Here is a 26,628-nt window from a genome sequence, read left to right as displayed (position 1 = left end):
ATTGTCTGCTCTTTGTCCACCAAAGGGCTGCAGATGTTTCAGGTTGCTCTTTATTTTCAGAATCAAGTCAGCTAGAAGCACACAGCAAAGCAGGGAGCAGGAGGAAGCCCAGCCCCAGGGCGAGTGCGGGTAGGGTTGGCACCCAAGGCAGCTAGCTCCTTAGGCATAGGTGGTAACATATTGGGGTCCCATGTTCCCAAAGTAGGATCGCTCCCACTCACTCATAAGTTCAAAGTGCACAGGACGATGACAGAAGTTGCATGCAGCCATAGACACATCTTGGAGGGGCAGCCCCACCTCAGTCCAGGCCAGCAGCAGCTTCTCTGAAAGGGAAGAAGAGAAGAGGGCAAGCATTAGTTGGACTTGCTCTTCCAAAATCCGTGTTGCTACAGATGCACCAAGGTCTTGCCTCCCTCAATCCTTTGAGGTAACTTGGGTCCAGAAGTAGACTGACTGTCTGCTTCAGTGTGACCCATGAATTTTACCATTTATCTGTGGGTCCTAAGATGTATAAAAGACAGGAAACCACGCCTATGAGAAGATTTAATATTATCCTGTGCTAGCCTGTATCTCTCCCTACATAAAGGACGTGTAGGCCGAACAGTGAATCTCTCTGCTTAGAAAATCCTGGCCTGTTGGAGATAACACTAAAAGGAATCCTGTTGCCCTATCAGTGTTGTGAGACAGGGTGGAGCACATTCCTGGGGTGTGTAGGGACCCAGAGGAGGGAATAGGAGCAGCTTTAGGAAGTACTTCAGGTGTGTGACTGATCTTTGTTTTTAGCCCCTTTTCTGCCCATCCCTTGCTGGTATGATCTAGTCTTGTGTTTTTAACACCATCTGTGTACAGATTTTTCAACTTCCAGCTTCCCCAGAACAGTCTCAGTTTCTAGACTTGTATGTCCAATAGCATCTCTGCTTGGGTGCGTAATTTGCTATATATAGAATGTGGGCACAACTGAACCGTTCATATCTGAACCGTTCTGCTCACTTTTTCTGCCACTTACCTGTGCCACTCCATCCACACCCATCTTTTGTTTCCTAAAGATAAAAGGACTATTTTTGTCTTGGAATATTTGCCTTGGACTGTTCTCTGGGATGTACATTTGGTACTTACCCAGCTAAGCTCATTGTTTACTTCAGACTTTCCTGTGTCACCTTAATATTTTCTACTCTTGCTACTCCATGTATACTACACTACTCCAAGCCAGTACCTGCCCACAGCACTTCTTGTCCTCCCCTTTCTGCTTTCTGCTTTCCCTTAACACTTCAAACTTGAATGCTAATTGATTTTTTTGAAGTCGATTATCCCCTTCTACTAGAATTAAGAAGCTTAATTGTAGTAGGAAAGTGTTCTGTGTTTTGTCTATTTCTAGATCTCTAGCACAGTGTCCAGCCCATAATAAGAACACGATAGACATCTATTGAATGGATGAGTTAATACTAGATGAGGGAAGTAAGCCAGAGGGGATAATGGATGATGAAGTCAAGAGAGCGAAGCACAAGGAGAGAACTTGAATTGATTGGACACAGTTAGATAAACAAAATGCCCGTGGCAGGTCAGGACACGGTCAGCACCAGGTGGAAAGCACTGAATGTCATACTAGGGAGCTTCAACTTGGTTGTATAATCTAGGGGTCTCTACAAATTTGGGGCTAAACATTCTTATTAGTATAAATGGCTTTGCATGTATTTGTAACCTATATTTTCAGTATTTTATGTATATTTGTCATCATTTTGCACATTAAACTCTGATATATTTTCTTAGCTGGTGGATCATCTTTTTTTTTTTTTTTAAGATTTGTTTACTATGTATATGGTGTCCTGCTCACATGCATGCATGCACGCCAGAAGAGGGCACAGGATCTCATTACAGATGGTTGTGAGCCACCATGTGGTTGCTGGGAATTGAACTCAGAACCTCTGGAAGAGCAGCCTTAACCTCTAAGCCATCTTTCCAGCCCTGTAGATCATCATCTTGAATACCATACCTTAGAAGAATGTGACAGGCAATGGAGAGGTTCAGGAAATGGAGCAATATTGTTGTTTTAGAAAAATCCCTCTGCTGGTTAGTGTGAGAACATAAGGGGGAAAGAGAAGCAAGAAAATGAGAGGAAAAATATGATGTATTTTCAAGAAACTGCAGCAGAGAAATGAGACTAGATTTGAAAGAGGTTGAGGAGAAGAGGTACAGGATTTCAGTATGAATTAGCTGTGGGATTAAGGGACTGGTGGAGTAGTAGGAGATGTCTCTATCCTGCAAACATGAACACTCAGACACCTAAGCACCGAGAGCTCTATAACCAAATCCCAGAGCTATAAAAGAGACTGAATACAAAGGCCCCAGAGTCTGAACCACACACTCCCTACACACCTAGGATCTCTGACCATAGAGATGAGAGTCAGGACCCCTAGTGCCAATGTGACCATGGGCCAATAACTTTTTATGCTTCAATTTGTATATAACACAAAATGAAAATATAAAAGCATCTCTATTACATGTATTAAATGGGTTAGCACACTTAAAACAGTGCTTGGCACATGGTAAGTAATGGATATTAGGCAGATTTGTTTGATGTTTTTAAGTGAATGAATGGATTGACTTAAATATCTTCCTCAAATTATGCTGCATAGTCTGTAGGCAGAATGACTTGTCAGTCTATGCCCTCTGCTTTCCTATCTAATCATTACTCCCAGAATTCCTTTATTCTAGAATCTTGGCACTACAGCCACATGTAGTTCAATGCAGACCACAAAGACTTGCTCACTAATCCTTTCTACTTTTACTTCGTACTTCATAGCCACTCAGCTCATCATATTGGACTAGTACCATCTGTATCTGTTTCCTCTGCCAATCAATGTATGACTGTCTGTATATATTTATTTCATGCCAAAGACTTAGAATAAGCACCTGCTGTATGCCAGGTTCTATGTTAAAAAATATACCTTCATAACGTGTATGTGTGTGTGTGTGTGTGTGTGTGTGTGTGTATACACAGCATGGAAACAACAGGTTATATTTTGGACTATATACATATATGAAAATATATGCATGTATTGGTGAAAATTTGAAGGAGAGCAGGGATAGATATATGGGAGGGTTTGCAGGGAGAAATACTGTAATTAAATTTTAATCTCAGAAATATTCCTTAAATAAGTAATAGTAAACATTGGGTGAATTCACCAAATTGTCATCTTTCAGGGTAAAGCCCAAATTCCCCAACTCAGCTCTATGGGCCTCTAAACCTAGTCCTTATTTATGTTGTCTTTGTGGCTCATAGATGACACCCACCCCTCTTTCTATCTCCTAGTCCAGCAATTCCTCTGGAACTGCTGGAATTCCTTGAACTCTTGATCCCTCTTCTTCCATCTCCAAAATGCTGGGATTTTAGGTCTGAGCAATGCACTCAGTTGTTACTGTTCATCACATGTAGCTGCTCCTCCCCTTTATCCTTACCTTTTTCTTTGTGTTTTTTCCTCATCTAGGAGCACCTCGCATTAATTTTCTTCTCTTGGTCCTAAACCACTTCCCTAGTAAGATTCAACCCAGAGGTTCCTTCCCCTGGGAATCCTATCTTAATCCTGAAGGTGAAGATTAGGCCCTTCCTCTCTATTCCCACAATTTCCCCAGGTACTGTCTTTGTTCATTTTTGTCTCACCTCACATCATTGTTTGTATCCACTATTGTTTCTGTCTCTGTGATCACTCCAACCAAACTAGAAGAGCCCAAGGAGTCTACAGGCTGTTTCCCAATCATTTGTCACCCTGGTATAGAGCCTGGTACACAACAGATGCTTCTAGAAATATTTTCCAAGTCGAATGGAATTTATCCTCCCAGCTTCTTTGGATCCTGGGGTTTAGGGGTAGGAAAATATAGACACCCATGCTGAGGACTTACCCACAAAGTTTTCCATCATCTGAGGGCTGTGGTGGGGGGAGGGGGCCAAGCGCAGGAGCTCCTCACCACGAGGCACAGTTGGGTAGTTGATGGCCTGCACATAGATGCTGTGCTTGGAGAGCAGAAGATCACAGATCTTGCTGTTGAGTTCCGCATTACCCACCTGGACTCAAAAGAAAGGGCTTTTAGTACCTCTTACTCTGGGACCACCATTGCACACTAGCTCACTTAAGCAGGTAGAGGGAACCAGATTAAGGAACACCCCTGAATTTGGGGACAGATTATTTTTCATAAAGAGCTTAGGCAGTGTCAGCTTCAGAATCTCTATCAAGGGGGAGCCCAGGGCCAGCAATGAGATGTGAAGGAAGGATAGAGCTGGCATCTTGTCTTGATACTATTTGTATAGCAAGCACATTGGTTAACTTGGGGTGGTTAGAAAGCCAGGGCAGTTCTGAGTTGCTGTCAGTAATTTAAACATTAGATAGTTAGACCTAGTTTGCCTTCTATATCTGTGTTCTTTGTTCAAGTATCCAACCAGCCTCAGATAAAATTTAAAGAGCTTTAATGTACAGACTCTCCTTCTTGATACAGCTTAACTACTAAGTCGTTTTTTATTTGAATTTGGTGTTATTGGTGATCTAGACTAGAGATGATTAAATGTATATTGGAGGGCTGAATAGATTATATTGAAATGTAACACTTTTTTTGTACAGCCAAATGTGAGCATTTATGGATTTTGATATGGGCCATTGTCAGGGCTGGAACCAGTCCTCCATGAATACTGAGAGATTACTATTCTTTCTTTCTCATCCACAAAATTGTTATAAGAAGCATCTTTCCCATACCCTGACTTAACAGGCTCATAGAAAATATGCCATTTAAGAAAGGAACAGGACTTGATTATAGAAGTGAGAAGAAACATTTAAACAGAGCTAGTGATCTAGAGTACCAGCTATTTCCATGGCTGTTCATTGTATTGTTTTGACCTCAACTTGTTAGTAAAAAGTATGTTTTACAGTATAATTAGGTGTGACAGAAACCTGATCCAATTGATAGCCTTTACTTTATGTTGTATGCTCCAACATTTTCTGTTCTCCCCCCCCACCATCCCCATGTTTATAGGCCGTGTATAACCCACTAAACTGATTTTATAGGTTTTATAAACAATTTGAAAACCACCAAATTATAAGCTTAATATTATGAGGGTCAGAACAGTTTAATAATAGTGGGGCAATGGTTGATGCTGAAATGACAGGTTAATCTAGTGATCTATAATGGCTGACTTTTTTCAAAGCAGGGACTAAAGGTGACTATAAGTGTATGTTTGTGTGTGTGTGTGTGTGTTGTGGGGTGGATCGTAGTAATGATTGAAGGAACATATGTCAGTTTGTTGCAAATGGGAAGGTTCCAAGAACAGGGAAGTGGGGAAAGGTGGAGTCCTCACCCTGATAGGGATGATGTGGCTGGGACAGGGGATAACAGGAAAACCCCTGTCCATTAGTAGCTGGCGCATGTGTTTGACGTTGCGCTGGTGTGCCCGCCTCAGGGCTTGACCCTCCTCTCCCTTGAGTAGACGCACAGATTCTAGAGCCCCAGAGAGCACCATGGGAGGCAGTGAAGTGGTAAAGATGAAGCCTGCAGCGTAGGAGCGCACCATGTCCACCAAGTCCCGAGTGCTGGCTATATAGCCACCGACGCAGCCAAAGGCCTTGCCTGCAAAGAAGCAACAATCAGTCCCCAGAGGGGCAGAATCATGCCCCAGGTAACACAGGCAGGTACACCAGAAGCTGGGGCTCCAGACTCCCTTCCCAGTCCTCTGTACATCTCTCCTGTCCATGTCAGAGCCTTGCTTCTGTGGTTCTGAGATAGGACTGTCACATACTGCCATATGTGGTAACGAGATAGGAATGAACAGGGTGGAGACTGTTACTTGGTTGGGCCTGGAGAATAACTAAGATGAGGCTCAGAGCTGGGTGGGGAGGAAAACAGTTTTCTTATTCTGGTTGAACCCAGCTGTTTTGTCCAGGTCAGGAGCCTTTTAGAAAAACATTTTTAGACTTTCTTGGTGACTCTGCATTGAGATGGAAAAGAGATGATTTGGTAGGATAAAAGCCTGGGGTTTTAATAAAGAATTTTATGTCATTTCTATAATCCTTAACTGAGATTAATACCAAGGTGGGGTCCTAGGCAGATTTGAAGGAAAGAGGGGAAAGGAGGAAATGATGAAAGTATAATCTCAAAAATTAAATAAAAATGGTTCATGCCAAGTTAAAAAAAAAAAAGCCTGTGGTTGTAAATTCTTTCTAAACTACTATTTGCTGGGGCTGCTTCTCCACACTGTACATAGGGGAAGCCCTTATATAGAAGTGTTTGCTCACTGTTGGCTAGCTTTATGTCAACTTGATACAAGCAAGAGTCAGCTGAGAGGTGGGAAAATTGTAAGACCGGGCTGTAGGCAAGCCTGTAGAGCATTTTTACAAATTAGTGATTAATGTGGGAAGGCCCAGGCCTTTGTGGGTAATTCCACTGTGGGCTGATGTTCCTACGTTCTATAAGAGATCAGGCTGAACAAGCCACGAGGAGCAAGTCAGTAACCAACATTCCCTCTTATGACCTCTGAACCAACTCCTGCCTCCAGATTCTTACCTGGTTTGAGTTCATGCCTTGGCTTCCCTCGATGGGCTTGTGATTCAGGATATGTAAGCTGAGTGAACACTTTCCTCTCCAACTTGCTTCTGGCCATATTTCATCATAGTAATACTAACCTTATCTAAGATACTCACCAAGAGTGCCAGAGATGATGTCAAGCTTGTGCATAATTCCATCACGCTCCCCTATCCCTGCACCCCGGGTTCCATATAGTCCTACAGCATGGACTTCGTCCACGAAGGTCAGGGCCCCATACTGGTGAGCTACATCACACAATTCCTCCAGAGGACAGATGGCACCTGAGAAAAGCCAGGGGTGGGGGGGGGGAAGGAGGAGGAAGTCGTAACCCTTCCCTAGCTCCATTGCTTGTGTTTCTCTCACTTAAGCTCACTTTGGCTTAGAAAAAGACACAAGGATGTCTGCCATCATCAACCTCATGAACCACACACACACCCCAATTCTTCATGTTTGTGTTCTCCCTGACCCTTTGTATTTCCTCATCCGGTCATTACTTTTAATTCATTCTGACAGCTTCATCTCTATTTTCAAATTCTCTGCTGCCCTTATGGGTTAGTACATTTCTATCTAGAGGTAGCAGTCGTCTATTTGATACCTGTGTTTAATGTGAAAAAAAGCCACTGTCTGCTCTAGTTTAGTACAATCCTCACTTCTGAGCCACTCATCCCCATTGGCCAGGGACAACTGATAAGGCATCTATATTTTTGTACTTCCCTGGCCCTCTTTTTTTCTGTCTGTTTTGGATTTCTGTCACTGTCTTCCTTTTGTGCTCATATCCTTGTTTGTTTCTCCTTTTCTGTCTCTCCCTTTCTTCTCCACTCCCTCTGCTCTGTCTTTCTGATCTCTTTTTCAGTGTTATTCCTTTCTTCTTCCCTTCATGCTTTCTCTGTACCCTTGTGTCTCATCCCAGGATTCTTTGCTGTTTTGCATTATTGACTTTCCTTAAAGGGTCTCTGGGAGGGTGGTTTGTATTTGTGGAAGCTCTCCCTCAGGCTCAGTCATGGCGTAGCCACTTAGAAGCTATTTCATAGTCTATACCTATTTACTGTTTTCCATGCTATTCGAGATGTCATCTGAATTGACTTTGTGGCCATTGTTAATATTCTAAGACAATCCCTTCACCCTCTAAAAATTGCTGAGGCAAAGAGAGTTGTAATACAGAAGAAACTTCTTTGGATGGAAACAGGGGCCCTAGACCAGGAATAAAGACTATGGGGTTGGCGGAAGGTAGGAAAATTTTAAGGACAAACAGCAACTGGAGATAGAACCTGAGACAAGACAGTTCAAAATGGTTCTGGTATTTCAGAAGGAGAATTCCATCTCTGGAATTGACCAATTAGGTAGTTTCCATCAAAACAAACAAACAAACAAGCAAACAAGGAGCAGTTCATTCATTTACAGGTATAACTAGTGTGATTACAGGCCATAATTCCCACTAGAAAAATTTAAATAGCTGTTCTATCTTAAAAATTTGCCAATGTGCTAGTTTTACTTTCTTTATGATTGTAGAAATGTGCTAGTGGACATGACAGTGAGTTCCCATGTATGTTAATTCATTTAGCACTCTGGGCTAGTCTATTATTATTACCTGCACTTTGCAAATAAGCTAACCACAAGACAAAGCAACTTACAAACCTCGCACAAGGATCTGGTGAAAAGGCCGAGCTAGAGAGAGAGCCTGATGAGTAGCCTAGTGACCTGAGGTAGATCTCCAGAACCAAGATGGAAGAAGTGAACCAATGCTGCAAAGTTATCTTCTGACCTCCACACATGTGCTGTTCATGGGCACCCACATACACACCACATACAGCAATAGGAAGTATTCTTTTAAATCTTGCTCAAGCTAATAAATTCCTTATGGTAGCATTTGAATGTGGGCTATTTGTGATTGCACGGTGTTTCTGGTGTTTCTGGTTATAAATTGGGGAATACTAAGGGTACTCCATTGTTTCATTTGGAAAAGTGACACCTTGAAAGGAGATGAGAACCTCTTCCTTTAAAGCTAGAAACAGATCCCTAAACCACTTGGCTTCTGGTGCACAGAACCAACAATAGACAGCTCTAGATCTTATTTCACTTGCTTTAAGAAAGGAAGTGGGAGAATAAAATCATTTATTTCTGTTAAAATGTAACTAAGGCAATAACTTTGATCACCTATAATTCTATAGCCATACATGTTGCCCTGGAGAAAACGAAGGCCTAGAGAATTTGAGAATTTCTAGGTTTTCACAGATAATATGTATTGAGGGTGGGATTTAAATTCAAATCTGTCAGACTTGTGACTGCAAGGCTTCCTAGTGGACCATGGAACCCTAGGCAAGAGTTTATAAAATTTGCTGCTGTAAAGACCAGACATTGCCATGACCGACTTGCATATCATTCCTTATGACAAACATGCCATGCAAGGAAATAGAGTTTTATATCCTAATATGAGAATCATCATTTTGCCATCAGCTGAATGAGGGAGTAAGACAAACTCTCCTCTCTGTGAGATTTAGCTTCTTTATGTGTAAGAATGTAATAGCGACCTCTCCTTTGGTGTTTAATACCTGTATGACTGTGTAACTCCACTTGTTCATGCCTCACTTTCCTTGTGCAACAACAACAACAATAGTAGTAGTAGTAGCAGTAATAGTAATAATAATACCTACTTAATAGAATGAATTATAATAAATAATGCTTATAATACCTACTATTAATAATAGAACCTACTTCATAGAATCAGCATGATTTAATGTTTTAAAATATAAACTATGAATAAGTGCATAGCATACTAATAGTTGCTTTTATCATCATATTTATAATGATGATGAGATATCAATACTAGTAAACATGGACTCAAACACATGTATACTTACCATCCATGGAGTGAACAGTCTCAAAAGCCACAATTTTTGGTGTCTTGGGATCGGACTTCTCGAGAAGTTTTCTCAGGTGGCCTGGGTCATTGTGTCTGAAGACAAACTTGGCTGCACCACTGTTGCGAATGCCTTGGATCATGGAGGCATGATTGCCTGCATCTGAGTAGATCTCACATCCTGAGAAAACAGATGTGTAATGCTTCAGCTTCTATCTCGGCCTGCTTTACCTTTGAGTCTGACCTGGCAGGAGGAAAGGAAAGACAACCTACTCCCTTTCCCCTCTGAAGAGCTGTTCTTTTTCATCCTCCTTTGGAAACCTTTGTGACACATCTCTTCCTCCCTTGTTGCAACTCCCCTGTCCAGGACCTTCCTCTAAGGATACCTAACTGTTGCTTCTGACTTTTTTGAGGGAGAAGAAATTTAATTTCCCAGGAACCTTGAGTTTGTCAATGACAGGGTTTAGTTTTATTCTCCACAGTTAGGAAAATCAAAGGTTGGAAAAGAATTAATTTCAGAGAATGCTTGTAGACTGGGACGGATGCTAGATTCTCCCTGGCCTACTTGATGTGTCGCCTTTTCTGGGTAGCACCCAAATGTTTATAATTACAGGGATGGATGTGTATCAGGTTTCACTGTTGGGATTATATGATCCTGACAGTTCACCGCAAAAGGAGCAGACAATAGACACTTTATTACATAGGAAAGAAAGCTAAGCACCAGAAAATGGTTTTCTCTAGGACAGGAAGAATGCAGAGAGTCATACTGGAAGGATAGGGAAGTAGGGAATGCGGAAGAACCCCCAAATTTCACAGACATCAAGTAAGAACTGTAGCCTTCAATAAAGTAAGGGACAGTTTCATTTTGAGAAAAATTAATCTAGTTTTCTTACACAACTTGGCTTGTCTATCTGGAAGTTCCTTGAGATCAAAGCCCAAGTCTTTACCTTTCTATCACTTCTTCCCAGTACAAGGCACAGATGTTAATAAGGAAATGTTTTTAATGAACGAATGAATGAATAAACAAGTGACTAATTTATAAATGAATGAAAGAGTAAGAGAGGGATGGGGAAAGATGAGATTTAAAAGATATCTGTGTAACAGAATTCAGATTTTTGTTTTGTTTTATTTTTTGAGTTAGGGTATCATTGAGTAGTTTGTAATTCACTATATAGTACTTTGGACTCAGTCTTCCAAGTGCAGTGAGTACAGATAAAATCTTTCATGTCCATCTTAGGATTCAGTTTAGCTAGAAGTCATGTCATGGTGTTTCCATTTGATCCTAGAGGTAACAGAGATCCATTAAAGTATTTTGAACAGAGTAAAGATATGGATAGATTTGTATAATGAAACATTGTTCTGAATGTATGAAGAGTATATTGTAGGTAGGGAAAGAAGAAATCAAGGAAATGATGTTGGTTAGATCAGAGTGGTGGTGATGGAAATGAAAAAGAGTTGGGTTCTGTTGGTTGAGGAGTAAAGAATTGATCCGAAAGAAATCCTCAAGATATTAACTGTACTTAGGGGTTCTAGATGACCCAAGACAAAGTGTTCAAGTGGTGGTGACTTTTAAAGTGTGCGCTGAAGTAGCAGACAGTAAGTACAAAGACTTTTCTCGTGCATTTTGCCTTTTATAAGCAGAAAAGAGACAAGCCAGGAACTAGAGAGTGATGTAGAAGTTGAGGCAGGAGACTTATTTAAGGAAAGGGAATGGTTGAAGATATAGAGGGATCAAGGGTCAGATGTGAGGGTGAAAGACAGTCATGCATACATAAATACAGAGAGACAGACAGACAGACAGTTGGAGGGAAGAGTGTGAAGTTCCTGAGTTTGTGAGTGGATTGTGGGCAATGACCACCAGTGGAAAGAACAGTCAACAAGAAAAAGGCATGTCCTACACTGTCACAGGAAGCAAAGAGTGAGATGAAAACTGGAGATGCATGGTGGCTGGCAAGTGTTTGTGGCTCAAAATTGAGGATAATGTTGTCAGGTGTCTTCTCCTTTCAGGGTAGTAGGAGGGGAGGACTTGGCAAAACTGTCCCAGAGACTTGAAATGCTCTGAGTAGAGGTTAAGGGATTTGACATTTTAGTGGCTTCTCTCTGAACCCAGGATTGACTTAGATGTGGAACATTGTATCCATCTGAAATTCAGACTGATGGGAGGTATATGAGGGGACTAGAGAGAGGGAAGGTGGGAAGATGGGAAGATGGGCACAGGTGTATAGGTGAAAGGATGCCTTTAGGCAAAAGACGGGACATGTATTTCACAGTAAAGGGAAATGATGAAGAAATAATCTGCATCTGCACAACTAGATTTCGTTTCATGTCAATAAGTAAGGAGAAGCTATCCAGTGGTTTCTATATTATTCCTGCAGTAGGACATGGGTTTTATTGTAAGAGTGAAGGATGGAGGTAGAGGTTTTAGATTTTAAAAAAGGTTTTAAAAGCTCTGTAGAGACAAAAGACTGTATGTGTTAGGGAATGATGAATTTATGGTGCTAACTGTTCTATAAGGTTAGGCTCTGGTGCTGGCCTTCAACCTAGGTGTGGAAGCAGTAAACACAAGGCGATCTAACCATGCACTGTCAAGTCTGTGTGCATCAGGCAAAAAGGATGAACAAGTGGAGCCAGCGGGCTCAAAAGAGTGGGGGTATCTAATGAGTCGGGATGCTTTATTGCAGGAACCCAGCCTTGAATATAGCTCTCACCACCTCACACCTTGTGCTCACCTGGCAGAAGCTTGGCCAGTGTAAAGAGGGTAGAATCATTGGCCACAAAACAGGAGGAGAAGAGCAGAGCCGAGTCCTTCTGGTGTAGCTCAGCCAGCTCCTGTTCAAGCTCCACATGAAACTTGCTGGTCCCTGAGATATTGCGAGTACCCCCAGCTCCAGCTCCATGATTCTTCAGGGTCTCCCTGGCTCCGAGAAAGTGGAAGACAAAGAAAAAACAAAACATAGCTTTGTTAGGCACTGAGGAAATATGAAAGCTTTTTTTAAATGTGGTCAGTACTAACGTAAGAGTTCCTGTGTAAAGGCTGTCCTTGGTGACCAAGTGGAGGAAAGAAGGAGACATGTAGAGGTATCCCAGGATGGAGCTAGAAAGTAGAAGTAATTTGAGTAGTTTGGAAAAGCTAAAGGAAACCCGCCTTTCTTCCTTCCTCCATCCCTCCATCCTCCATCCCTTCCTCCCTCCCCCACATCATTCTAAACTTGGGTTTCTAGCTCATGAATCAGTGAGTCTTAGTTTCTATTAACATCCTTTATATCAAACAATCATTAATCAAGCACGATGTGTTAGCTGACTTAGTTCATATCTGCGGAGTAGATATACTTGAGGGGACCTTGTACAAAAGAAGTGGCAGTAGAACCAAGGTGTCTACTCCTAGTGTGGCTCTACATTTTTACGTGTGACCCACAGCTCATAGTCTATACTCTACTACTTACTGTATGGCCTGCAAGACACGTGGGTGCCTGCTTATGCCCAAATAGTCATTACTACACCAGACGGAAACATCCTTTGAGGCCATAGATGACTCGGAGAAGTGTTGGGCAAAGGGGTAGGCATTAGCCCAGCGATTCACAGTCTTGAACACACGATAGGTGTGGTCCTGTTTCTTTTCCATGATCTTGTCTCTGAAAAATTGGTCATAACCAAAAGCCTGGTTTCCTGTAGGAGTAGAAGTATGAAATAAGGATAATTCAACTCAAATAGCTTCCTGGGTAATCTTTATTTTACCCGTTTTGATTTTGCTTTTTCTCGTCTTCTCATCTATTCATTTATATGCTCAACAAATGTCTTACTAGTCCTTATTCACTCTTTTCTCCTGTTGTTTAATGTGATATGTGTCTATGACTGTGTGTGCATACATGCAGGTATGTTGATGCCACAGTGCATGTGTAGAATTCAGAGAATAGTTACAGATTTCAGTCTTTATTTCTATTTTTGATGTGAGGGTCTATTGTTCACTGTGGTGTACTGCAAACGAGCTGGCCCATCAGCTTCTGGGGATTTTTCCCGTCTATACCTTCCATCTCTTAGGTTGGGGCACACTGAGATTATCAACATTTGTGCTACATCTGGCTTTTGTGTGGATTTTGAGGTTTTGAACTCAGGCTTTTGGGCTTACACAGCAAGCATTTGATCCACTGAGCCATCTCCCCAACCCTGGTTCACATTAGCTCTGTTTAGTCATTAACTCAGTAATGCAGTCAGAAATTTAGTCATGTTTTCTATTCTTAGCATGGCCTCATCTTTTGTTCCAGAGTCAGTGCGGAAGATGCCTTATAGGACGTACCACTTCAGTCCCAGAGAAAGGAACATTGTTAGACCTAGTTTCTAGTCATGTCTCTTCTCACCCAATAGTTACATGATCCTGAGCCAGAAATGCATCCTTTCTACTATGACAATTAAGCACCATAAATCTCACAAATCATCCAATTGGTAAATGGGCTGATGGACCAAATAGATAATTCTCAAAAGAGAAGTTCAGATGGACACTGAATATTTTACATCCTTAGCCATCAGGGAAATGCAGATTTAAGCTACGTTTTAGTTCTGTCTCACTTTGGTAGGAATGGCTATTGTCAAGAAAACAAATGACAACCAATTCTGGTGAGCATGTGGGCAAAGAAGAAATCTTATACACCAAGGGTGGGAACATAAGCTGGAACAGCAAGTATGAAAATCAGTGAGGAAGTTCCTCAGAAAATTAATAGGTTATAGAGATAACTCATTAGTACATGCTGTTCTTGTACAGGGCCTGAATGTGGTTCAGCACCCACATCAAGTGACTCACAACTGCCTTTAACTCTAGCTCCAGGGCATTCAATACATCTGGTCTCCAAGGGCATTAGCACACACGCGCACTCGAGTGCACGCGTGTGCGCGTGCGCGCGCGCGCGCACACACACACACACACACACACACACACACACACGCATAATTTCTAAATGATAAAAATAAAACTTTTCAAAAGAATCAGTTAAAAAACAGACCTACTGTATAAATTATCTCTCCTGAGCATATCCCCAAATGACTCCAAGTCAACATATCACAAAGATACTTATACATCCATCTTTATAGCTACTCTCTGCATAATAGCTTAGAAATCGAACCAGCCTAGATGTCTATAAACAAAACAGTGTAATGTTGCGTGGCTATAAACATTGAAAGCCTGGTATTTTCTGGAAATCATTATGTTAAACAATTTAAGCCAGACAGAATGACGGATATTGCATGTGTTCTTTCATATATATGTGGGACTTAAAATTTAACCTGTGTATATCATATATTTATTGGTACATGAGTGTTTATAGGTCAAAAAATAGAAAGGGGAATATATGCAATAGGGACAGTAAACAGAGAGGGCTAACTAAGTAAAGAAGAGCCAGGGAAGAGAGGAACAAATGAGAATAAAATATAATAACACATATGTGTGAGCATGCCATGACCCATTACTTTGAGTGCCAACCAAAACAATTCAAGGTCAAAAACTGGTTTTAGAAGAATCCTCTTATGTTTTAATATCCTCTTATGTAGAATGGTACTTACAATTCTTTTCTTGCTGAGGTGTGAGATTCTGAGGTCAACACTGATAATTGATATGGAATAATTGGAGTATCAACAGAAACATAATAATAATGGTGGTTGTGATTAATTATATATAATTATATAATTAATTATATAATTAATTGTTGTGATTAATTATATATAATTATATAATAATATATAATTATTACATTATAACATTATAATGTATAATAAATATTATTATATTATCATAGCTGGCATTAATGAATGCCCAATACATACAAATCCTACTTCCAGGACCCTTGAAGATGCTGGGTTTTTTTTTTGTTTCTCATAGCAACCTTATATGGAGAATTCTGTTAGTATCTGTATGTGACAGATGAAGTGACTGGGACATGAAAAGAACAGCTAGCTGTACTAAGGTCATATAGCAAATTAATGTCCACTAACTAAGAAAGTGTCACATTGGTGTAGATAATGAAAGAGGTAAAAACCATTGGATTTTCTTTGGGTATATTCATGTGGATATAAAGCTAACAGAAAGGATACAAAAGCCATAGAAATAACCTGAATTATAGGTCCTAATTACATGAATAATGATGTATCCACACCACAGAACAGGATTCAGCTATTAATAGTGATTATACAGCTCTGTGTGGATGGACACATAGGGATAAGTAATATGAGGTCATATTGATAAGTGGACAAAGCAGACAGTGATTATGATAATAAGAGTAGATGGGAAATTCTCTCTTCCTGTGTATAAACATGTGCATGTGTGTCTGTGCCTCTGTGTGTGTATAGCCATAGGAAGGTATGTCTGAAAGAAAATATAATAAGCTAATAGTAAATGGTAATTCACTCTTTATTTTCCTGTATCTGTTAAAAAATACTTTTTATTCCTACCTCAGAGAAATGAAGCAAATTCCATTGTGAAAAATAGACATAAGAGACAGAAAGGGAATCTGTGAAGGGAGAGAAACTTTGAGGGAGTGTGGGAAAGAGTGGAGGGAAGCCTAATTTTTAATGAGACATCAGAATGAGCTAGAATCACCACATTACTATAGATGGCATTTTACTTTTCTTATCATAGATGATTAAGGTAAGTATTTGAGTGAAGTGACTTAATTACAGAAGACACAGCCCTAGCGACACTAGCATTTCCTTTTGAAGTTTCTTTGCTTTAAAAGTCTCCACATTTCCTCCCTTCTCCTCTTCACCCCTTGAGCAGCTACCCTTTCAGCAGCTACTGTTCCTGTGCCCTTCAGTCCTATCTTGGCAAACTCACCAGTCATATTGTTCTGAATCAGGTTGGGAAGTGCCCTGTCAGTCTGCTCTGGATCCTGGAAACGAGGGAATGAATGGCTTCTGGTGGTTGAATCCATGGAGCTCAGCAGGTCTGATAGGGAATATGGAACTCATTGGCATGAAGAGAGAAAACAAGACAGTGTTCGTTGTCCTATTTAGGTTCAGGGTATTGTATAGAAATTCAAGTTTAGAAAGTGTACAAGGCTTCTGGAGTATATGTCTGCAAAATAAGCATCCACTTGTGTCCCCAGTAGCAATGCCTAGAATGACCAAAAAACCTTCTTTAGGGTAGCTCACACTGTGTTGCCTTTTAGGTAAGGTAACCAGGCTATGCACCCTGGCCCCTGGGCTTGGGAGTACATATTAGTCTTCTTTTCTGAACATCATTTAGTTTCAATATTTAACTTGTTTTGTTCTTAGTGAATACTCAAAGTAGCCTGTAAAAGATGCCAATAGTATGATCATTGCTTGAGTGTAATTGTTTTAGGTGCTTGGCCCAGGTTGTCCTTGAACTCTATACCCGTATAAAGATTGTTTTGTTGAAAACAAAACCATCTTTGAATTACTAAAATTGATAATGCAAGGTACTTTGGGGGGAAACAAAAGCTAATTAATAGACTATGCATTTAAACTAAAGGAAGTATCTATCCTCTTTTTCCTTAATACAAACACAATATGGTTTGCTTCCATTGTGATCCTAGCCTTTTGGATTCCATTTAGCCACTTGAGGCAGAAGAGGACCCATTTTAGACTGACAGTTATAAGTTATGGGGGTGTGCATGTGTATGTGTTGGCAACTGCCTATTATGGCTCCCCTGCAAAAGACCAAGACTTCCCATCATGAAATGTCCACTAGCTTTTCTTGGATTTGCCTAGCTCAGGAATCTGATAATGTAGCCGGGCGGTGGTGGCGCACACCTGTAATCCCAGCACTCTGGGAGGCAGAGGCAGGTGGATTTCTGAGTTTGAGGCCATCCTGGTCTACAGAGTAAGTTCCAGGACAGCCAGGACTACACAGAGAAACCCTGTCTCGGAAAAAAAAAGAATCTGATAATGTGGGCTCAGTGATTAGGAATGGAGGTTTGGTAAAATGGATGTTGACTCCAACCTGTCTTGAAAGTCTTGACATCCTCTTGGACTTCTGGAGCTGCCCTCTGCACAATCTTGCTCTTCCCGTCTTGGAGTTCTGACAGCATGAAAGGACAATGGCTCTTAGCCCAAGATGGAGAGTCTACACAAGGTAAGAGAGTAATTGCACGTTCATTCTTAGCTATGTATTCAGCTCAGCAATGATTACTGAGACTTACTATATCCTAGAGACCCCTAGGATAGAGATAAGGAGTTAAATGAACCTGGTCTCACTGATAGGGGAGTTCCTAAGCAGGGAGAAATAGCACATACTGATAACACCTTGGGAACTATGTAATGGAAGGGAGGACAGGACAAATGAAACCTACGAGATATAAGGGATGAGACCAAGAGTTGTATCGAATAGGCTAGGATGCTAAGCCAGATTTACAGAAGCCATAATGTCCAAATTCAGTTAGTTTTTAATGAGAAATTTGAGGGGATATAATTGTATAGGAGAAGGTTGTTATGTCAAGAGCAAAGGCAAGGGATTATAGGACAAGAGAATATATTTGAGCAATTTTAATGTTGTTCAGCATGGCTGAAGTATAGTATGTGAGTCTCTATAAATACCCTGGAATTTATAGAGTAATTTATATTTACTCTATAACTATCCTGAGTATATGTTTTTAGGTCAGCCCATCCTGCCCTGACATTTTCACGTTAACTCTCCAAGTTATTAGGAAATGATAGTCAGATTTGGAACTTTGTCTTTATGACCCAGAAATTCCCATTTGCCAATAACCTCTTCTTACCTCCTCCGGCCTTGGTTGCCTTAAGATGGATTTGAGAACAGGTTGGTCCTTGAGTGGCCAGGATGGGGCAGCGTCCAATACCAAATAGGAACTGGTAGGTTTTAGCCACTTTGCCTAGGAGGCCTGAGGGGCCCTGAGATAGCACTGGACAGGACCGTAGCATCATAGCTGCTGCCACCATCCTGAGCCCAAAGTCCTATGGAAATTGTGGAAGAGATGAGATTCCATCATGAGAGCCTGATCTAAAGCCTAAAGTCATGCCTGTTTAATTCTTTGCCTTTCGTTTCCCATTCAAACCTAGTTGCCTTCCTCAGAAATCCCCTCATTATCCCTCTCAGGAAGGAGTCCTAGTGTTAAAATGTGAGGGAGAAATGAGAAACACCATTAGAGAAACTGGCAAGGTCTAACTAGAGGCCGGAAAACTTGGCTTCTGATTTACTCTGGCCACCAGCTTCTCAGTGATTGTGAAGATCATTGAAGTGACTTTGTGCTACAGAGTGACAGCTGACAATCCACCCTGTGATCAACACCTACTTACTGTCCTCCAAAGACTACTATCCTCAACCAAATGAACACTCTGTCCACAGGTGCTATTTACTGGAGCTCCTAAGGCTAGTCCTCCTATGTCCAGAGAATGTTCCACCAGAGAGGGGAAAGGAGCTTAAAGCCAGCTGTCAACGTGAGATCCTGGAAACAGGAAATAGCAGTCATGTGCCCTACAGGCTGTGTACCACCAGGTTGGTATTTTGATATGTTTGGATTTTTTTCTTGACTTTTTGGTTAAACTCTGATAAAGGAGGGGGGGGGGATAAAAATAAGACCCAAAGAGGCTGAAAGACATAATCTACGTAGATCAGTAAAGAACACAAAGGCTAAGAAAGATAAAAGAAGGGGGCTGGAGAAAAGACAGGGAAAAGTGAATAGAAAAAGATAAAGAAAATGACATATATCTCTCATTGAGTATTGACTGAATTTTGGAGTAAATTAATGAATTACTGTGATCTTCAACGGGGAGCTCTGGGAGGGAGGTAGGGGAAAATTCAAGACAACTTCAGAAAGATAAAAGGAGAGAGCGAACAAAAGTGTAGTGGTGGAGGAGGAAGATCCGAAACTGAGAAAGAGAAAGATGTCAGAACTGGAAGGAGGAAGAGCAAGGTAGACATAGAAAGGGACACGGAGAGGAAGACCGATGCTGAGAAACAAGACAAGAGGATGATGGGAGGTGCAGAATGTAGGGCAAGATGATAAGACAAAAGGAGAAGCAGGAAACATACTGGGAGGAACAAACAGACAAAGGGGATGTCAGATAGCCTAGAATACTATAAAGACTAAAAATGAAGCAGGAGAGAAAGGAATCCAGCAACTGCACAGAGCACACAAACTTAAGGGAGGGGAACTGGACCCTGCTGGAGTGATGCTTGAGACAGTGGTAGTGACAGAAGAAATGGTTCAGTGGTTAAGAGGAAATACTCTTCTTCCAGGTTGCTTTCCAGTACTCATGTTGTGTGGCTCACAACTGCCTGAACTCCAGCTTCAGGAGCTCTGATGCCTCTGGTTTCCACTGGACTGGCACTCATGTATACATACCTGTGACAGAACCAAACATATACACATAATTTAAAATAATAAATCAATATTTAAGAAAGAAACGGCTGAAGGGGGGAAGGAAGAGGCCTCTAAGGAAGTAAGATTGAGATATACCAAAACAAAAGACAGAACAAGAGGGAGAAAGAGATTGGAAGAAAAGGAGCCAATTGTAGAGTCAGAATCAACAGGTGGGGACAAGATACAGGATAGCACAATAGGAGAGATAGGAGAGAAAGTGGGAAGGCCTTAGCTCTGCCAAGGAAGCTAAAGGTTCAATGTATATTATTGAATATACACTACACATAATAATACAATTATTATGTGAGGGACAGGGGAGCAGGAGGAATTTTTGGGCCTATCCTATTGGCAACTTCTTTTATATCCCTAATCTCACAGAACAAGCACCCGACTCTTACTTTACAAAGCAACCCAGTCATCTTATTGTATCTTAGAACATTTTCCCTCCCTTTCCCAAGCTGTCACTGCAGCCTGAGTTAGTTCGTAGGCCCCTTCTCATGGGCCCTGGAATGACAAAAAGCAGAAAGCTGGTTGGAAGTATTAAATGAAGCAAAGGAACAAAACAAAACAAAATAAAGCTTGGGAACTTTTCAGCATGGTAGCTGGCGCATAAAATGTTACATTTTTCATATTTGCAGTCTGGCTTCCTAGCTTCTTTGTTCATGTTTTTGGACAAGGCTCTTTTCCTTTCTGGGTCTTATTTACATCACTCAGTAGGCCATTGGTTAGTTCCAGTGCCTACCTCATATCTGGAACTAAGTATCACCCTTCTGATGGCCTGGCCATGAAGGCTAAAGCACTCAAGGCTGAGCCTGCAGACCGTAGATAAAGTCCCTAGAGTTTATCACCATTAGAGTCTGGCTACTCCCTAAGATGAGCCCAGGGCGTGGGAGAGAAGAAGAACCCCTTCCTGGAATCACGTCTGAGCATCTGGCCAAGGCTGCCTCTGGCAATCTGTAGGGAGTCAAGATGGATGGCGCAGGTTCCTGCAGGTTCATACAAACTCTTTCTCTGACACTGACAATAATATAGTGAGACAGGGTGCCCTTAAGATTAGAGGCAAAGTCCTGCCTTGGAATGATGGTTGATTAAGGCCTGCTTTCCATGTACAAAATCAGAAAAGGTCCAGTGCACTACAATTTTTGTGGGGCTGTGGGCCATGATATACTAAGGGTCCTGGGAAAGATACAGAATTCTTCTTCATGTGAATTGAATTCTTGAGTTCATTTTAAAGCCCCAGTTATAATTTCTCTTGTCCTATCCAATCTTCCTGAATATCATTATGACCCAGAACTTTGTATTTGAACTCTTAACATCCATTCCAGAACAATACTTAATATGAGCCGGGAATGAATAAAGCTGACTAGAGGAAGCATTTCAGGCAGTTGAGGGGATTAAGAACATAGGCTCTTAGCTGGGTATCTCTTAGCTGGGTATTTTGACACCACAGGAAGGTGAGACAACAGGATCCTAAATTGCATATTAGCCTGGGCTGCATAGCTCCCAGCCAAGCCAGGATGAAGTAGCAGATCTTTTCTCAAACAAAACAAAACATATACTCTGGAGTCAAGAAGTCACATCATAAACATATCAGAGTTCCACCACACATATATCGGGCTAAGTCTGGAAAGCTGGAGATGAGATTTTTGTCTCATTTTTATTACAATTTACTGTGTGTGAACTTTGGCTCCCCTCCACCCTCCACCCTTTCTGAACTTTACTTTCTCCACAGACATTGGATTAGATTGGAAATTTCATAATTTATCTTTTGGTTCTGATATTCAAGCATTAGCAGAGTTCTGACCATTGTCAATGTTTCAAATACATGGACTTATTCAGTCCTCAGGACAATGTTGGAAATAGACACCAAGGCCCCAAAAGATCTAAATACTCACACAGATCACAAAACTGTTAAGTAAAAGAAGCAATATTTCAACTTACGCAGCCTGGCTCCAGAGACCCCTAACTTAGGCACCATGAATCTATAGTCCAAACATTCCATATTTTCTTAGCTGAGAACTTGACTCAAGACACCAAGCTACTCTGTTACAGTAATAGAGGCTCCTTTACTGTGTATTTATCTTCTATGACCAATGCTTTCCCCAAATATTCTAAAGTAGGATTTGAGGTACTATTGAACATTTATTAATTCATTCTACCTCTTAATGATTTATACACCCTAGTGCATAGAAAAGATTGTGAGTAATCTTAAAACAAAATCAAAGAGAGACAGGAAATTTCAGGACAAGTGGCATCATTACTCAAAGGTTTTTTTTTTTCCCCTTTTAGGTCAGTACCCAATTTGCAGTTCCATAGGCCAAGAAGATCAGCTGGGCCACCATCCCAGCAGGAAAGCCAGGGGCCACTCTTGCAGCTTTTCTGTCCCCTGTCTCCCATTACTTGTGGCCTGATTTTAAGAATCATTTAAGTGTGGAAAAGAATCCCTTGCTTCTTCCAGTGAAGCATCAGGCCTTATCTCCCCTTCTTTCCAACCCTGGAAATATCATAGGAAAGTTACAAACAGAAGAATCTATGTCATAAAACTAAGAAATTTGTGGAAACTTTTGTCAAAGGATAAATGACCTGCCTGGGATCTTACAGTGACTTAAGAGTGAGGCTCCAAATCTTGCTTTTTCTGCACAATGACAATTCTCTTCTACCTTTCCCCCTTTATTTCTACTACTTTTGCAGCCTCTCAATTCCTGCATCTTGCCTTACCATCCTTAACCACCCCCCCACAAAAGCCTCTGGTTTCCCTTCCCTGGATCTGACCCCCAACCCCCAAGGCTCTGAAGCCTAGGCCAAGCAGATGGGAAAGGGTCAGGTGATGACAGGGCATGTAGAGGATTTTGGGAAAAAAATGTTAAGATGCCTTTCCTAGAGAAATGGAGGAAAGGAAGAGAAAGAAACAGAAGAAGGAGACTAAGATACAGAGTTGAAGAAGGAGACAGAAATGGGGTTGAGGGGTTGAGATGATCCGGAAAAGTCTTTTGAGGGAAAAGTAACAGAAAGCAGGAATGTTGGAGAATAAGCGAAGTAAGATGGATATATTAGAAACTAATAAAAAAGGTGGGGGTGGGGAAGAAAGGAAAAAAAAACGAAACAGAAGAGACAGTTTCTGTGAAGGTCAAAAGTCAGGTCTAGTCACCCAGGGTCAACTTGAGAGCCCAGAAAGAACACTGAAAGTACCTCTTACCTGTTGCCCTGCACTGAGGACGAACCAAAGACGGTGAGTGTTGTGGGCTGGGCTGGGAAGCAGCTTTCATCCCAGCCTCAGGCTCAGCCCCGCCCACCCCACCCCACCCCCTTCTGCCTTGGCCCTAAGGTATCTCAGGCCTCTGCTAAAGATAAAAAACAAAGTAGTCTCTTTCCACATTCTCCCTCCCCCTGTTCTGTGCTATCTCTTTCTGTTTTCTTCCTCTTCTCCCTCTGGGGTAGTGAAAATCGTAACTCAATCGATTTTGAGATCAGACCATCCTTATAGAGCCAGGGCACCTTCTAGAGAACCATCCCTCTGACCTTCAGTTCCCTCAACCATGAAAGGAGGGGCGTCAGGGCAAGTCCATGTGGAGAGGATCCTGAAGTCAGACCTAGAATATACTCTAGCCACTGAGGCTCTGAAGGGTTCTAGCAGTGAGACTTTATGGGAAGCGAAGGATGTTGTGTCACTTCAATAAATGTATGAACATTTGGCACAGTGCCTAGTTTGAGAAAATAACAGCTCGTGTTGATTTGTTGCTTTTACTCTGTACCTCACGGGAGTAATTGCTTTATATTGATTAATTTAGCCTCATAAGAATCTAAGGATAGAGGCACACAGTTATCTCTGTGTCACAGATAAAGAACCTAAGGCTGGGGGGAGGGGTGGCTACTAATATTTGCCCTTCTAGAAAGTACATGGCTCAGCTACAAAATTGGCAGTATGCTGCCAGAACCCACACTCTTCTATGCCTCTTAGAACATACAGTTAAAATATGAGGCTTCTCTGTTTTCTATCCCTTTTAATATTTTATGTCTTATTCCCCATGCCTTTCCTTAGCCTAGGGTAATGGAACTGTTATAACTAGGTAAATTTCATCTCTGTAGCAAGTTATATCATCAATATTATATCAGCATTAATAAAATGGTAGTCTACATATTATGTGCTATTTCTCTTTTTTGACATGGCCATATGCCAATTAATGATGGAGGTCTTTCCATAAAAATCCACTATTTAGTGGAGTTGCAATATTAAACCCAAAGCTATTATAATTCATTTAAACACACCCTCATGGATGGAAATGTAGAACAGTCCCAGGGATTCCTCCTCTCCTTTAGGAATAACCTTGTAATAAATAACTTTGGATATTTGTGAAACTATTTCTATAAAAAGAAAATTCCTGGGCCTATGAGAATGCTCACCAGGCAGAGATGTTTGCTGAGTAAGCCTGGCAGCCTGAGTTCAGTTCCTGGAAACCATGTAAAGTTGGAAGGAGAGAACCAACTCCAGCTTCCTCCAATGTCCACATGTGTTCTATGGTTCCCCTGCCACATATGTACATATAAAATAAATTATACAAAGGTATAGAGAGATTTCAATTTTGATATTGCTAATTTGGCCCTATGAATATGGTATATTTTCCCACCAGTGGTGTGTGTATGTTTATATCTGTGTCTGTGAGAGAGAGAGGGGTGGGAAGAGAATTCACCAATTCTATTATCAGTTGCAGAAATCATTGTTACAGTTGTAGGCACTAAACATGGGAGGGGTCTCTGATTTCACTTGTTTTTCTTTGATTATTATTAATAAGATTGGATATCTTTTCATATATTTCTGATCATTTGCCTCTTCCTCGTCTGAACCACTCGATTTACTTTTTGCCCATTGTTGGGATGAGTTGGCAGTATGAAAGGATGTGTTCTGGGGTTAGACTCACCCAAATTATTTTATGTTATATTATGTTTGTGTGGTTCCCTAACTCCTGATTCCTTGTCTATAAAATGGGACTATCATAGCACATATATTGTAGGATTGTTGTAAGGATGTCATTCATATTATTGTGTTTTTGTAAGCTTTTAGGTCGTTAGCTGTAGCAGTCCTTTAAGAAGTATCTTATTGTTTTAATTAGGGTCTCTGTTGCTGTGATAAAACACTATGACCAAAAGCAGCTTGAGAAGGAAAGAGTTTATTTCATCTTACACTTCCACATCACAGTCCGTCACTAAGGTAAGTCAAGGAAGGAACCTGGAAGTAGAAACTGATACAGAAGCCGTGTAGAAGTGCAGATTGCTAGTTTGCTCAGCCTGCTTGCTTTGCTTTGCTTTGCTTTTCTTTTCATTTTTCTTTTCTTTTCTTTTCTTTTCTTTTCTTCTCTTTTCTTTTTTCTCTTTTCTTTTCTTTTTTCTCTTTCCTTTCCTTTCCTTTCCTTCTCTTTTCTTTTCTTTTCTTCTTTCTCCTTTCCTCCCTTCCTCGCCTTTATTTAGTTTTACCTCCTGACCACAGTTTCTCCTCCCTCCTCTCCTTCCAGTCCCCCCTCCACCTTGCCTCCCTTTCAACAACAACTTCTTTTCTCTTCAGAAAAGGGCAGGCCTCCCATGGATAGCAACCAAACATGGCATATTAAGTTGCAGCAAGACTAGGCACCTCCTGTTGTATTAAGGCCAGAGGAGGCAACCAGGTATGAGGAAAGGGCTCAAAAACTAGCCAAAGAGTCAGAGCTAGCTCCTGCTCCTACTCTTAGGAGTCCCATAAAGAAGACCAAGCTACACAACTGTAACATATATACAGAAGGCCTAGTCAGTCTCACGCAGACTCCCTAGTTGTCAGATCAGTCTCTGTGAGCCACTATGAGCCAGGGTAGTTGATTCTGTGGGTTTTCTTGCTGTGTCCTTGACCCCTTTGTCAGCCTGCTTTCTGTGGCACCCAGAACCACTGGCTCAGGAGTGACACTGGCCACATTGAGCTCCACCCTTTGTCAATCATTGATCCAAAAAATGTACTACAGGTTTCCCCCTAAGCCAGTCTGGTAGGGATATTCTTTCAATTGAGGTTTCTTCTTTCAGAATGACTCTAGTTGATATCAAATTGACATGAACCTAGCTGGCACATCTATTAGAATGTTTTTTTGTAATATTTGTTGCCCAGTCTGGATTTGTTCATTAATGTAGTAAATACTGACTGTTTGCCAAGCAGTGTGATACTGTGTAGCATTGGTGTGCTAAATGCTAAAATTTTTGCTGCATAGAATAGGAAAATGTGGCTATATCTCAGTGTATTTAACCATCTTTTTTTTATTCGATATATTTTTTATTTACATTTCAAAATTTAACCATCTTTTAACAATTGAAGATGATTTCCAATTCTTTTGGAAAGTATGTCAAATAGAGATACAGCGGGTAGATAAGATGGCTTGGTGGGTAAAGGTGCTTTCCAGGCTGAGTTTAATCCCTAAGAACCATGTGGTAGAAAGAGAAAACCAACTCCTACAAATGGACCTCTCTCTTCCACACATGTGCTGCGACCCACATGCTTCTTCCCCCCACAAAACAAGCAATCAGTCAGTCAATGTAATAATTAGATCTGTAGTAACTCTGACCTCAAAGTGCTCTACTGAACCATTTGCTGCATTGAGCTAAGATTATTACCCCTGAGAAACCCTTCCTAACTCCATACTAGCTCTAGTCCTTCTTTTAAAACACAGCTCCTCCCAGAATTTATCACACTGCATACTCAATTATTTTTTTGTCCTCCCCCCATCAGATCCTAAGAAACTTGAGAAGGGTCTAAAATCATTAGCAAAAGAGGCCTCATAGAAGGGCTTGCTGGCTGGGCATAGTGATACACACCTTTAGTCCCAGTACTTTGGAGGCAGAGGCAAGCAGATCTCTAAATTTGGGTTCACT

The 26,628-nt window shown here is 41.2% G+C and overlaps 1 protein-coding gene across 4 annotated transcripts; it reads right to left on the bottom strand.

Moving 5' to 3' along the window:
- Positions 1-32: 32 nt before the first annotated feature.
- Positions 33-23,058, bottom strand: Alas2 (5'-aminolevulinate synthase 2). 4 transcript variants are annotated; one of them, XM_052171449.1, is made up of 11 exons: positions 22,943-23,058; positions 18,142-18,337; positions 17,367-17,489; positions 16,239-16,367; positions 12,865-13,087; positions 12,151-12,335; positions 9,423-9,602; positions 6,681-6,845; positions 5,342-5,610; positions 3,898-4,060; positions 33-323 (listed from the first exon to the last, which is right to left on the bottom strand). In XM_052171449.1, the coding sequence occupies exons 2-11, from the start codon at positions 18,320-18,322 to the stop codon at positions 160-162; spliced, it is 1,782 nt and encodes a 593-aa protein (XP_052027409.1). In that variant the 5' UTR covers positions 18,323-18,337; positions 22,943-23,058; the 3' UTR covers positions 33-159. The 4 variants fall into 4 exon arrangements, with proteins under 4 accessions (XP_052027409.1, XP_052027410.1, XP_052027411.1 ...); XM_052171450.1 differs by having other exon boundaries at positions 16,239-16,349; XM_052171451.1 differs by having other exon boundaries at positions 17,367-17,444.
- Between the last annotated feature and the right edge of the window lie 3,570 nt (positions 23,059-26,628).

This window comes from Apodemus sylvaticus, chromosome X (assembly GCF_947179515.1).
Source record: "Apodemus sylvaticus chromosome X, mApoSyl1.1, whole genome shotgun sequence".
In the NCBI taxonomy this organism is placed as follows: domain Eukaryota; kingdom Metazoa; phylum Chordata; class Mammalia; order Rodentia; family Muridae; genus Apodemus; species Apodemus sylvaticus.
Note: the sequence above shows the minus strand (reverse complement) of the source record. Positions and strands in the feature narration are given on the sequence as shown.

What these genes read in the sequence shown, in the direction of transcription:
- Alas2 (XM_052171449.1), bottom strand. Translation starts at nt 18,322, where the DNA reads ATGGTGGCAGCAGCTATGATGCTACGGTCCTGTCCAGTGCTATCTCAG. An exon ending in TGTCAAGACTTTCAAGACAG is followed by an intron (nt 16,368 to 17,366) that starts GTTGGAGTCAAC and finishes CATGCCAATGAG; the next exon opens with TTCCATATTCCCTATCAGAC. An exon ending in GCCACATCATCCCTATCAGG is followed by an intron (nt 4,061 to 5,341) that starts GTGAGGACTCCA and finishes TTTTGAGTCCAG; the next exon opens with GTGGGTAATGCGGAACTCAA.